Source organism: Euprymna scolopes, chromosome 36 (genome assembly GCF_053919585.1).
Source record: "Euprymna scolopes isolate OS-2025 chromosome 36, ASM5391958v1, whole genome shotgun sequence".
NCBI lineage: Eukaryota > Metazoa > Mollusca > Cephalopoda > Sepiida > Sepiolidae > Euprymna > Euprymna scolopes.
In genome coordinates, this window is record NC_136517.1 from 61715240 (window position 1) to 61730371 (window position 15132).

Genomic DNA, 15132 nt, shown 5'->3' on the forward strand with positions numbered 1-15132 from the left:
GTTGATTGACCCATGAGCCACCGCTTACTAAATTATTGTATAATGCGGGGAGTGTGAGTGTATTTTCCTTGTTATGTTTGTCAGATTTAAAGCTGGACATGACCAACTGATTGATTGGAGTGGGATTCTCCGACCACCCGTCTAGCCGAGGTAAGGACCAAAGTGGTGTGTTGGGAAGGAGAGGAACTCATTTCTATCCTCAACCACCAGGATTCCATTCCAAGGTGTCTCAGGAAGCCAATAGACAGCTTGATCTGGTAGCACCAGTTATTTTAAAACAGTAGACGTATGTATGTGTGCCTGTCTGTCTGTATGTAAATATTTAATCAATAAACTCTTAAACTACTGGTCATATAACATTGAAATTAATAGGAAATAGTAATCATATACTAAAGATGGTTTTTAACAAGTAAAATCTTTGTTTGGATGGATGACAAAAATGTCAGCAAGTTGAAATGCAAAATGTTCAACTCGACAGCATACTTCTGTTAGTTTTACATATGCAGATATTCAATAAGTGGTGACCTCCATGTAAAAAAAAAAAAATATGCAGATATTCAATCATAGCTTGAAGTGGTTCCATTTTAAATCTGTCAATAAGGAATGCAGCTGGGCCGCTAAATGTTTTGATTTTATTTCTAGCTGATGGCATCCAATTCATTTTTTATACTATATATTAGGTACAATAGAGAATTGGTTCTGTAATAATAAATATGAAATCTGCATGAATTAAAATATATTTAATCATATTTTACGACCTTGTAAGACTGGGCGCTGCCCTGCTATTGTTTTTATAAAGGTCAACTAGAAATGACAGGAAATACTTACTATCGTTCGTTGCTTTTCCTCAATTAAACATTGAAGTGAATTCAAATAACACTGGCCCAACTCATGCGGATTTTCTCCACGCGGTCCAACAGTGTGAATCACATCTAAGGAAACAAAAAAAAAAGAAGAAAATTCTTATGAGCTTACAATTTTTCGAGTCTTATAGAATGTAGAATGGAATTTAGTCGTCTGTGGAGATGAGATCAAGTGCATGAAAGTCACACTCTGGACGCGACTGTACATTCTCATCTGACCTATGTTTGCAAATGAAATACCTTTTTACCAAAACCAATGTAATTATTGTTCTGATAGACTGGAATTAATTTGATTAGACAAATATAATTAATGTAATTATTGTTCCGATAGACTGGAATTAATTTGATTAGACAAATATAATTAATGTAATTATTGTTCCGATAGACTGGAATTAATTTGATTAGACAAATATAATTAATGTAATTATTGTTCCGATAGACTGGAATTAATTTGATTAGACAAATATAATTAATGTAATTATTGTTCCGATAGACTGGAATTAATTTGATTAGACAAATATAATTAATGTAATTATTGTTCCGATAGACTGGAATTAATTTGATTAGACAAATATAATTAATGTAATTATTGTTCTGATACACTGGAATTAATTTGATTAGACAAATATAATTAATGTAATTATTGTTCCGATAGACTGGAATTAATTTGATTAGACAAATATAATTAATGTAATTATTGTTCCGATAGACTGGAATTAATTTGATTAGACAAATATAATTAATGTAATTATTGTTCCGATAGACTGGAATTAATTTGATTAGACAAATATAATTAATGTAATTATTGTTCCGATAGACTGGAATTAATTTGATTAGACAAATATAATTAATGTAATTATTGTTCCGATAGACTGGAATTAATTTGATTAGACAAATATAATTAATGTAATTATTGTTCTGATACACTGGAATTAATTTGATTAGACAAATATAATTAATGTAATTATTGTTCCGATAGACTGGAATTAATTTGATTAGACAAATATAATTAATGTAATTATTGTTCCGATAGACTGGAATTAATTTGATTAGACAAATATAATTAATGTAATTATTGTTCCGATAGACTGGAATTAATTTGATTAGACAAATATAATTAATGTAATTATTGTTCCGATAGACTGGAATTAATTTGATTAGACAAATATAATTAATGTAATTATTGTTCCGATAGACTGGAATTAATTTGATTAGACAAATATAATTAATGTAATTATTGTTCCGATAGACTGGAATTAATTTGATTAGACAAATATAATTAATGTAATTATTGTTCCGATAGACTGGAATTAATTTGATTAGACAAATATGGATATTGTTGAATTTGAAGAAAATGTTGCATTGTATGGTTTTCCTCTACACATTTGTAGATCATTGGGTCAGTTTTGTAGCCCCATCTGGTCAGAGCAAAAGATTGTTGAATCTTGAGTTTTCATTGGACTGATAAGAATTTACTAATTACGAAAGCAGTATCTGGTCCAGCCATAAAAACAAGCAGTAAGTTAAGATGAAGAAGGATAAAACTGCAAGATGTTGCAGAAATATTGAAGGCTGCGAATGAAACCAGCACTGAGATGGTCATGGACTTTAGAAACCAAATCATAAAAAAGGTTGACTGGGACTTTAGTACAATTATAAACTTTTATAAGAATAAAGGAAGAGCGCTAGATGGAAGTAATTACACAGGCTTAATTCTGACGGATCAGGTCCTGGAAATGATTGAGAGAATAACTAAGCTGCAAAGAAGAAGTTAGAAATGTACAGATAAAATAAGCAAATATCACTAGGGTTATATTTATCCTAAAATAAATGCAAGAGAAGTATTTTAATAAAGAACATGTATTTTCTTTTTTGGTATTTGGAGAAAGCTTTTGACATAGTGCCAATAGATTGTCAGTAATGATTGAGGACATGTGTTGCATGGAAAGAAATGATATGAGAATGAGATAATGGACGTTGAATGTAATCTTAAAGACGGGCCTAGATGTGATGACCTCAAAGGAAATGCAGACAAGAATAATTTGTTGGTTGAGTCACACTGAAAAATAAATTAGGATTCTTGAGTTACTAGATGTAGAAGAGTTGAAGTAGTGGGGTCAGTTAGTAGAGGAACGCGAAATAAAATATGGGAGGAAATGATAAATAAAGACCTGAGCAGAGATGGGGGTTAGTTTTGAATTTGTTGTCATCAATAATCACATTTTAAACTTAAGGTAGACAACTCCTGTTATATTCAACTTAAAATGATATTTTAAAATGTTTTATATTAACAGTTAGGGTCGGAATAAGTAATTTTTTTAAAAATAGATTTTAGCTAAGTATGTTATTATATTACCAATAATAGAGTATAGTTATAACAAATTAAAATTAGTTCACCAGAAGAAAAGTTTACTTTGTCAGATTAAATGCTATTTACATCTGACTTTGAAAATTTGAAAGAGGAGATGCTTGAAGAGAGACAAAACTATTTCTGTCATATGCACTGAAGCTGTTGAAAGTTTTATTGTTCACTTTGTTACTAGGAATGCCAAGTTTAAAAGGAGCACAGCATCTATATTTGAAAAAAAAATTAGACCTTCCAATCATACAGGTCTATGTATATATTCTCGATAACCTGATGACTTTCTGTAATTATTTATTATTTTACACCTTTTCTTCACCACAGCAATGCACCTGCTCACAATACCGTAAACATTTGGCAGTTCCTAGCAAAAAAAAAAAAAAAAAACCCAAAAAACATTGTCATGCTATAACATTATCATTATATTTGGTTTAACGTCTGTTTTGCATGATGGCATGTGGTGGCAGCTTTTAGAAATTAACTTCCAAACTAATCTATCTCTATAAAAAGATGTATGCAGAAGAGAAGACTTTGTTGGTTTAGTCACATTAAAAGAATGGATAAGAGTCAGTGGGTTAGTAGATGTAGAACAGTTGAAATAGTAGTGTCAGTTAACAAAGAAGGGGAAATTGGGAGGAACTTATAAAGATGGATTTGAGAGAAAGAGGGACAAATAAAGACCTAGCCAGAGATAGGTTAGTTTTAAAGTCAATTTCTAAAAGTCGTCCAATATATTCCAGCATATAAAACGGAGTCTCTTTTATATGTTAGCATATATTGGATGACTTTTTTGTATAACAGACGTATAAAAATTATTCTTTTTTTATTCTTCCTCCTCTTTTTCTATTTCTCCTTCTCCTCGATATCTGTTGCTTCAGTGAACTGCTTAGAGGTATGGTATTTTTTTCTCTATCTCTCTCTCAATCCAGAAATCTTTGTAGAAAAACTACTAATGCTTGTAAATTCTTAAAGACTGTCTCTATTCTGGTATCACAAAACTTCTTTTGTTTAAAGTCAGTGAAATTTTAATCTGACTGCATTCTTCTTATGAAAGACAAAGTAAACTGCTTGACGAAGGTATATACATCTTACAAATACACACTTTCTAAAAATGGTTTTGGATATTAGAACTTCTGCCTCAATTACTACTAAATTTGCAACTAGTGCACTTTAGCGAAAAGTTTGTTTTTTTACTTTCATTTGGAGAAGAATTATAGTATAGAAAAGAGGAGACAATAAATTCCATCCATTTCATAGTATTCTAAATTGAACATTTTATTATTTTTAAATTATTTTGACATATAAAGTGTTACGTTTTAATTGTAAATTTTAAAAAAGAATTTATTTTGAAATATTGTTGCTTGTATAATAAATTTTTAATAATTTAAATTCATTCAATATTTCGGTAATTAATGTTTTCTGTTCTTTTATTATGTTTTTTCTGAAACTGTCTTGAATTACAATAAAAATTTGATTAAAAAAATCATTAAATTTGGGATTGTCTCCCCTACAATAACTCTTCCAAAAATAAAGACAAAAATATACTTCCGGTTAGCTGAAATACACTAGTGCTCCAAATTTAAATTATGTGTAAGTAAAACACTTGGCAGAACTTTATTAATCTTTGTAAATCAGATATTTCATTTGCAATGTCGCTGGCACTATCATAAAGATGGCCATAATTATTGCCAGTATTCAGGTTTTGATTTTTATAAGTAAAATGCTGACAAATCTTCAGTCCTTGATCCAAATAATTTTTTTTTTTTTTTTATTACATTCACCCCAAACAAGGCACATTGCCACTTTGTCGTAGGGGGCTACTATCAGGGACATAGGCATCAGGGGTACTGTGTAGGGAGTTGAGCAGCAAGCTGTCGGTTCACGTTACACTTGAACTTCTGAAATTCATTCAACTGTATAATATGGTGAACTGTAATAAATTGTAAAAGAAGAAAAAAATGCTGATTAAACCTGCTAATATCAATAGTAGAGTCAACGGTTATTACAAAGTACAGTCAAGTCTTGATTTCATGAGGTGATAAGGATTATATCAGATCATTTTATATGTCAGTGCTGAAATGTGTTGCATAACCATCATCATTGCTATGCTCAGTTTGCCATCTGTTTTACATGCTGACATGTGTTGGATGGCTGTCAGAACTTGATTTTCAAATAGAGCTCCTTCTGACAAAGTCTTTATTTTTCCCAAATTACTACCTCTCATATGTTCCTTCTCTTGTGAGTTATCCTTTTTACCTTAGGAGTTCTTCTAACCCCAAAACTCTCACCCATTCTTTCAATGTGACCAAACCAACAAAATCCCCTGTTTTGCATACTTCTCTCTATACTGTTGAGATTTACTCTTCCTCTGGGTCATCAGATCCAAATCCATCTTTAAGACACACACTACGCATCCATTGCATCATTTTCAGCTTTTATTGACCAAGTTTAACTTCCATACATGATCGCACTACATGCACATGGTGGGTAGACACTTTTCTTGGTTGTATTGGTAGTTCGCTGAACACAAAAATAAAATGTTGCCCCTCATCTTTGGCAAACACTTAATGTCAAACCAATGAATAATTTTAAGTCAATTGGATCAAGTTTAATATTTTATTTTGTCAACATTTACTCTTTAATGTTTAAAAAGTTAGTTAACTTCTTCAGGAGATGTAGCTATGGCAATGTGTAATATAGTAGGGACTCTACACCATTAAGTAAATTAGCTAGTATAAATTTTGATAAGGGTCACATTAGTACATGTCAGGATGATCCAGCTACAAATGGAATTGTACTCAGAGGCGAGTGATGTGGGATATGATGATGTCACATTTTTCAAGCCAAGGTTTCAGTTCAGTTTCTCTGCTGGAAGTCAGGTGAATGGAAACATAAATGATGTAGAAATAATCTAAGTCGAACGTTACCTCCAGTCTTGCTCTGGAAGTTGTATAGATGGGACAAGGCCTAATAATGTGAATACTTTAAGGTGAATGTCACTTTGATGTCTGTCCATCTGCATCTCTCAATTCTCAACTTAGAAAACTAAGTTAGGAAGGAAATAATTTTAACTAATTAGCATAAGTAAATTCTCTCCAATAAAACCTTGAAGAACTCACAAAGTCACAATTGTTTTTCATGCATGAAAAGTTTTCTTTGTTTAGTTTGACAGACAGGACAATCAAAAAACACTAGACAATCACATCCACTCATGAACCAGTGATCATGAATAAGCGACGACAGAAAACAACAACAATCGAATAAGACCAGTGGGTGTAAACCCATGCTCTTATGTTTAAACAGACTTTTATTTGATTCATGTGGTTTCTTGATCGCTCATGGGTAAGAAAGTAATAAATGATAATCATCTTGTAACTGTTGAGACAGAAGAATGAAAAACTTGTATAGTCAGATCATTGGTTTGGCTTTGATCAATCTGATAGTGACTCTACAAGCTGTCGTCTGTTGCAGGATCATCATTAATTACTTTTACTTACACTCCTTGAAGACAATTGAACACATTTGCTGCCAACTACAAGTATACTCATATGCTTGGCAATGAAAATAAATTGAATAGATTTATGGCTAGCAGCGAATGTGTTAAAACAAGACATTTTGTTCTTTACATTACTTAATTTTGGGGATAAGGATTCGCTATTCATATTTGGATTCTTTCTACTGAACTTGGGAATCTGCACAGAATTGCTAATGTAACCAGACTTATACCAGATTTTAACAAACTACCTTTCCCTTTTATATATATAGTCATAATATATAATAGTAAATAGTGATCTATAATGACAAGTAGTAAGATTATGACAAGTAGTAAGATTATGATGACAAGTAGTAAGATTATAATGACAAGTAGTAAGATTATAATGACAAGTAGTAATATAACCCTACCCCCTCTGTTGTCTGGGGGCAGGCCGCATCCGTCGCTAACCTGGTTCACGGGAGAACACTTGTGATGTACTCTTGGCCGTGTTCATCGCTCCCGGCTCACAGGACCATAGATGCAGCCCAGCAGGGCTACATTCTTACTTGTCTAGTGGTCGACCCCTCAAGGGTGACCAGACTCTCACTGGTCACTGGTAAATATTTCTCTGCTGCTCAGGGCACACGAAATGTGCATGACCCTAAATCCGTGTGGCAACATCGTCCACTTCAGCCGTAACTCTGGCTTCGTGCTGGATCCAGTCTATCTCTTTCATCATCTGGGACCAGGGCATACCTGAAATAAACTGCATCTTCATTCAGGCCGGCAATTGAGAAACAAAGAAAAACTCTGGGTAATTTTCGTATAAACCAAACAAATTAATTATTTATAAATCATTTTACACTTGTTTAAAGTCGAGTTCTTTGATCCGAGCTTCGTGATGCAGGTTGTATAACTTAAGTTCATCTAGTTAATTTCCCAGCCAAGAACAAGAGCTTTTCAACTTAGCTCTTATGAGAGTTTCGACCCCCCTTTCAGATGGGGCAAGGGCGATGTGCACGTCCCAATGCCAGCCAGCAAAAAGACCCTAATTCTAAAAAGCCAATCGTTTTTATAAAACTGGCCTCTTCCTCCCTCTGTCATTCGAAGATTACTTTTCTTTTTTTTCCTCTGAACCTGTTCTTTCTCTATCCCATTATCTTATATTTCTTTTCTTCTCTCGTGAACTTCTTTCTCTATCCCCTTATTCTATATTCTTTTCATTTTCTCTTTTCTTGTGAACCTCTTCCTTCTCTTTCGTGACCATATCTCCCCCTAGGTTCAATTTTATTTATTTATCTGTCCAACTAACTTATCACTGGCTTAGTGACCTGGTAGTTAAATACAACAGGTAGACCCAAATTACAACATCTCCCAGACACCAAAGCAGACATTTTGAACCCAAGTCATTGTTTCCATAATATTTGAATTGTTCTTTCGAAACTCAACCAGAAAACGATCCTGTATTGTTTTTCTGCCAAACTCAAGAATCTCATTATCATATTTTTTTTTTCCATTGAAATATTTTATTTCTTATGGACATTTTTGCCTCTTCTTATTGCTACATAAGTACAAAATGGAAATTAAAATTGCCTAGAACAATTATTATCTATTATCTTCTTCCTTTCTTGATAAAGTTCCAGGGACAATTTTCTTTTTTTTTATCAAATATCACACCCCCTCTCCTACCTTCTCTTCCTCTATTTAAAAAGCAAGACCATCTGGTATCGCCAGAGATCTTGCTACAGTAAGTTTATAATGACAAGTAGTAAGATTATAATAAGTAGTAAGATTATAATGACAAGTAGTAAGATTATAATGACAAGTAGTAAGATTATGATAAGTGGTAAGATTATAAGTAGTAAGATTATAAGTAGTAAGATTATAATAAGTAGTAAAATTATAATAAGTAGTAAGATTATAATGACAAGTAGTAAGATTATAATGACAAGTAGTAAGATTATGATAAGTAGTAAGATTATGATAAGTAGTAAGATTATAATAAGTAGTAAGTTTATAATGACAAGTAGTAAGATTATAAGTAGTAAGATTATAATAAGCAGTAAGTTTATAATAAGTAGTAAGATTATAATGACAAGTAGTAAGATTATAATGACAAGTAGTAAGATTATAATGACAAGTAGTAAGATTATAATGACAAGTAGTAAGATTATAACAAGTAGTAAGATTATAATGACAAGTAGTAAGATTATAATGACAAGTAGTAAGATTATAATGACAAGTAGTAAGATTATGATAAGTAGTAAGATTATAACAAGTAGTAAGATTATAATGAAAAGTAGTAAGATTATAATGACAAGTAGTAAAATTATAATGACAAGTACTAAGATTATAATGACAAGTAGTAAGATTATAATGACAAGTAGTAAGATTATAAGTAGTAAGATTATAATAAGCAGTAAGTTTATAATAAGTAGTAAGATTATAATGACAGGTAGTAAGATTATAATGACAAGTAGTAAGATTATGATAAGTAGTAAGATTTTAATGACAAGTAGTAAGATTATAATGACAAGTAGTAAGATTATGATAAGTAGTAAGATTATAATGACAAGTAGTAAGATTATAATGACAAGTAGTAAGATTATAATGACAAGTAGTAAGATTATAATGACAAGTAGTAAGATTATGATAAGTAGTAAGATTATAATTACAAGTAGTAAGATTATAATGACAAGTAGTAAGATTATAATGACAAGTAGTAAGATTATAATGACAAGTAGCAAGATTATGATAAGTAGTAAGATTATAATGAAAAGTAGTAAGATTATAATGACAAGTAGTAAGATTATGATGACAAGTAGTAAGATTATAATGACAAGTAGTAAGATTATAATGACAAGTAGTAAGATTATAATGACAAGTAGTAATATTATAATGACAAGTAGTAAGATTATAACAAGTAGTAAGATTATAATGACAAGTAGTAAGATTATAATGACAAGTAGTAAGATTATAATGACAAGTAGTAAGATTATAATGACAAGTAGTAAGATTATAACAAGTACTAAGATTATAATGACAAGTAGTAAGATTATAATAAGTAGTAAGATTATAATTACAAGTAGTAAGATTATAACAAGTAATAAGATTATAATGACAAGTAGTAAGATTATAATGACAAGTAGTAAGATTATAATGACAAGTAGTAAGATTATGATAAGTAGTAAGATTATAATAAGTAGTAAGATTATAAGTAGTAAGATTATAATAAGTAGTAAAATTATAATAAGTAGTAAGATTATAATGACAAGTAGTAAGATTATGATAAGTGGTAAGATTATAACAAGTAGTAAGATTATAATGACAAGTAGTAAGATTATAATGACAAGTAGTAAGATTATAATGACAAGTAGTAAGATTATAATGACAAGTAGTAAGATTATAATAAGTAGTAAGATTATAATGACAAGTAGTAAGATTATAATGACAAGTAGTAAGTTTATAATGACAAGTAGTAAGATTATAATAAGTAGTAAGATTATAATGACAAGTAGTAAGATTATAATGACAAGTAGTAAGATTATGATAAGTAGTAAGATTATAATAAGTAGTAAGATTATAATGACAAGTGGTAAGATTATAATAAGTAGTAAGATTATAATGACAAGTAGTAAGATTATGATACGTAGTAAGATTATAATGACAAGTAGTAAGATTATAATGACAAGTAGTAAGATTATAATGACAAGTAGCAAGATTATGATAAGTAGTAAGATTATAATGACAAGTTGTAAGATTATAATGAAAAGTAGTAAGATTATAATAAGTAGTAAGATTATAATAAGTAGTAAGATTATTATAAGTAGTAAGATTATAACAAGTAGTAAGATTATAATGACAAGTAGTAAGATTATAATGACAAGTAGTAAGATTATAATGACAAGTAGTAAGATTATAATGAAAAGTAGTAAGATTATGATAAGTAGTAAGATTATAATGACAAGTAGTAAGATTATAATAAGTAGTAAGATTATAATGACAAGTAGTAAGATTATGATAAGTAGTAAGATTATAATAAGTAGTAAGATTATAATGACAAGTAGTAAGATTATAATGACAAGTAGTAAGATTATGATAAGTAGTAAGATTATAATAAGTACTAAGATTATAATGACAAGTAGTAAGATTATAATAAGTAGTAAGATTATAATGACAAGTAGTAAGATTATGATAAGTAGTAAGATTATAACAAGTAGTAAGATTATAACAAGTAGTAAGATTATAATGACAAGTAGTAAGATTATAATAAGTAGTAAGATTATAATGACAAGTAGTAAGATTATAATGACAAGTAGTAAGATTATAATGACAAGTAGTAAGATTATGATAAGTAGTAAAATTATAATGAGTAGTAAGATTATAATGACAAGTAGTAAGATTATAATGACAAGTAGTAAGATTATGATAAGTAGTAAGATTATAATAAGTAGTAAGATTATAATGACAAGTGGTAAGATTATAATAAGTAGTAAGATTATAATGACAAGTAGTAAGATTATGATAAGTAGTAAGATTATAATGACAAGTAGTAAGATTATAATGACAAGTAGTAAGATTATAATGACAAGTAGCAAGATTATGATAAGTAGTAAGATTATAATGACTAGTAAGATTATAATGACAAGTAGTAAGATTATAATAAGTAGTAAGATTATAATAAGTTGTAAGATTATGATACGTAGTAAGATTGTAACAAGTAGTAAGATTATAATGACAAGTAGTAAGATTATAATGACAAGTAGTAAGATTATAATGGCAAGTAGTAAGATTATAATGACAAGTAGTAAGATTATGATAAGTAGTAAGATTATAATGACAAGTAGTAAGATTATAATAAGTAGTAAGATTATAATAAGTAGTAAGATTATAATGACAAGTAGTAAGATTATGATAAGTAGTAAGATTATGATAAGTAGTAAGATTATAATGACAAGTAGTAAGATTATAATAAGTAGTAAGATTATGATAAGTAGTAAGATTATAATGACAAGTAGTAAGATTATGATAAGTAGTAAGATTATAATAAGTAGTAAGATTATAATGACAAGTAGTAAGATTATAATGACAAGTAGTAAGATTATGATAAGTAGTAAGATTATAATAAGTACTAAGATTATAATGACAAGTAGTAAGATTATAATAAGTAGTAAGATTATAATGACAAGTAGTAAGATTATAATGACAAGTATTAAGATTATGATAAGTAGTAAGATTATAACAAGTAGTAAGATTATAATGACAAGTAGTAAGATTATAATAAGTAGTAAGATTATAATGACAAGTAGTAAGATTATAATGACAAGTAGTAAGATTATAACAAGTAGTAAGATTATAATGACAAGTAGTAAGATTATAATAAGTAGTAAGATTATAATGACAAGTAGTAAGATTATAATGACAAGTAGTAAGATTATAATAAATAGTAAGATTATAATGACAAGTAGTAAGATTATAATGACCAGTAGTAAGATTATGATAAGTAGTAAGATTATAACAAGTAGTAAGATTATAATGACAAGTAGTAAGATTATAATAAGTAGTAAGATTATAATGACAAGTAGTAAGATTATAATGACAAGTAGTAAGATTATAACAAGTAGTAAGATTATAATGACAAGTAGTAAGATTATAATAAGTAGTAAGATTATAATGACAAGTAGTAAGATTATAAATACAAGTAGTAAGATTATAATAAGTAGTAAGATTATAATGACAAGTAGTAAGATTATAATGACAAGTAGTAAGATTATAATAAGTAGTAAGATTATGATAAGTAGTAAGATTATAATAAGTAGTAAGATTATAATGACAAGTAGTAAGATTATAATGACAAGTAGTAAGATTATAATAAGTAGTAAGATTATAACAAGTAGTAAGATTATAATGACAAGTAGTAAGATTATAATAAGTAGTAAGATTATAATGACAAGTAGTAAGATTATAATGACAAGTAGTAAGATTATAATGACAAGTAGTAAGATTATAATGACAAGTAGTAAGATTATAATGACAAGTAGTAAGATTATAATGACAAGTAGTAAGATTATAATGACAAGTAGTAAGATTATGATAAGTAGTAAGATTATAATGACAAGTAGTAAGATTATAATAAGTAGTAAGATTATAATAAGTAGTAAGATTATAATGACAAGTAGTAAGATTATAATAAGTAGTAAGATTATAATGACAAGTAGTAAGATTATAATGACAAGTAGTAAGATTATAATGACAAGTAGTAAGATTATAATGACAAGTAGTAAGATTATAATAAGTAGTAAGATTGTACATCTAAAAACAAAATAGGTTTAAGGTTCCCAAAATTCATGCTAGATTTGTTCACAAGGATACATGGCATAGTGGATTGAGTACTTTGTATAATTCAGTTGTAAAGTTACGCTCTTCTGGAGGTTAAAAGTTCAATCCTCAATATGGGGAACACTCAAAATACAATCGCAAATTGCTTAGGACTTCTACCTAATTATAGCTGACAGAACAAGAGCATGCTACTCCCTTGCACTAAAAATAAAGGGTCCTGTTTGAAAATCACAAGTCAGGCAGAAAGATTTCAGAGTTTGACACGGTACACCAAAGGAAGGTTGGAGGTGAAAATAACACTCAAGATGAGAACAATAGTCTGAAAAATCCAAATAATATGAATTTTGTCCTTTACCATATTTCTGTTCACAAAGACAGAAAAACATCAGTATCTGACGCTATCTATTATCTTCAGAGCTTTATGCTGACATGCATACCTGTTTTGTATCAGAAATGAATTCTGTTCATATGTTCTTTCATAACTTGCTGGATTCCTGATTCTGTTTTTCGTTTACAATCCAGGGTTTTTTTTTTCCAGATATCAAATTTAACCTTTTGAACCCTTAGCAAAAAAAGATGACTCTTTGAAATGCAAAAAAAAATAAAAGTGACAGAACTCCTTCTCTCTAACACTGCAATTCATACCAACTCCTCTTAACTTAAATCGTAATTCAAAACACCAACTCTCACTGTCTATGCTCTTTTTTTCAGCTATCAAAAATTTGGCTTCTTGTCTTCTCTAATTTATCCTTATAGCTGCTACTTCACATCATATGCAAATTAATGTCACATGCATATAATGAATCAATCTACAAATTTAAGTTTTTCTTTTCTTTCTTTTTTTTTTACTTTCCTGAAAGGCCAAACAGATGTGCTGCTGTTTGTGTGAATAGTATCTTCTGTTACAATTTTTCTCATGCAAAAATAGTTAAAAAGTCATCAACTTTAACAAGAGCAGTTGTTTATCCTCATAAGCTGCCCCCTCAATTTCATTTGTCTTTTTTTTTTTCTGATTTTTCTCAACTAACATGACTCACATCCCAATATTTATAATAGCAAAAAAATAATCAAAACATACTTACATTTTGCAGGCAAATTGTAACCTAGAAAATAACAGAATTAATTAGTAATACTTCCAGCACTTTGTTAAAAGAAAATGAGAAACCAAAAATTGTGTGCAATTAAATTAGGAATGGCAAACTAAAATTATATTTTCATGATTTATTTAATTAACCTAGTTTTTATTTAAGTTTACTGTTTACTATTTTGATTTGTAGTCTGAAGAGTTCTTTTTTCATTTTAATTTGTTTCATTTTTTTTCTTTTTCTTTCATTTCAATCCCTTTTTGAGTTCTTTTTATTATTTTTGGATTGTCTTCTTTTTTTCTTTTTTCCTCTTTAGTTTTAAGATTTCTTTTTGTGTTTTTGAATTGTCTCTCCATATTTTTTTTCTAATATATTTGGGGTATTGTCCAAAATTCTCCCTATATGAAAAGAAAGAAAATTCTGTATAATGTAACAAAACAAAAATATCATATTCCAAAAAATCAAATAAATTGATCAAATACTTTTATTTTTATAAAGAAAATAACTAAGTGATTAATGGGAATTCATAGATATTACAAACTAAGTCTAATAAGTATAAATTATTGTTTAGTTATCTCCCTTTGTTTCTTGAGATTTTTTAAAAATGGTGGGAGAAACAGTCAACCCTTTGATCCTCATAAAATTTGATTTTCTTATTTAAAAATAAAACTACTTGATCAACGTATGTGATTTTTTAAATCTATTTTTGTTTTAATTGAGACAATTCAATTTCATTCAGTAAAATTTTAATTTTATACTTCTTTTTAGTTAAAACAACTTAAAACCCTATATTAAGTACACAATATGAGATGAGGCTACTTTTTATATGCATAGAGACACACAATATTGTGCACATTAAGTTTAAAAACAAAAACACCAACATTAAAAAATAAATAACCTATCACTGAAAATAACCCAACTTGAAGTAACCTTTAAGAAAAAAAAAAAACAATAATGATAAATAATGCAACAGAAAAAAATTGTACATTTATAAAGAGAAAGATTAAA

General features: G+C 28.8%; 1 protein-coding gene across 8 annotated transcripts in view; it reads right to left on the minus strand.

The window, feature by feature from the left end:
• Positions 1 to 15132, minus strand: part of LOC145260533 (uncharacterized) — a 194512-nt gene that overhangs the window by 109067 nt on the left and 70313 nt on the right. For all 8 annotated transcript variants that reach the window (XR_013864313.1, XR_013864314.1, XR_013864315.1 and 5 more), the window contains exons 5-6: positions 14122 to 14142; positions 829 to 932 (exon numbers count right to left, since the gene is read on the minus strand). Coding sequence is in view for 2 of the 8 variants with exons in the window: in XM_080118738.1 (XP_079974864.1) it covers positions 829 to 932; positions 14122 to 14142 (125 nt within the window). In the remaining 6 variants the exon portion in view is untranslated. The remainder of the gene's footprint in view (positions 1 to 828; positions 933 to 14121; positions 14143 to 15132) is intronic.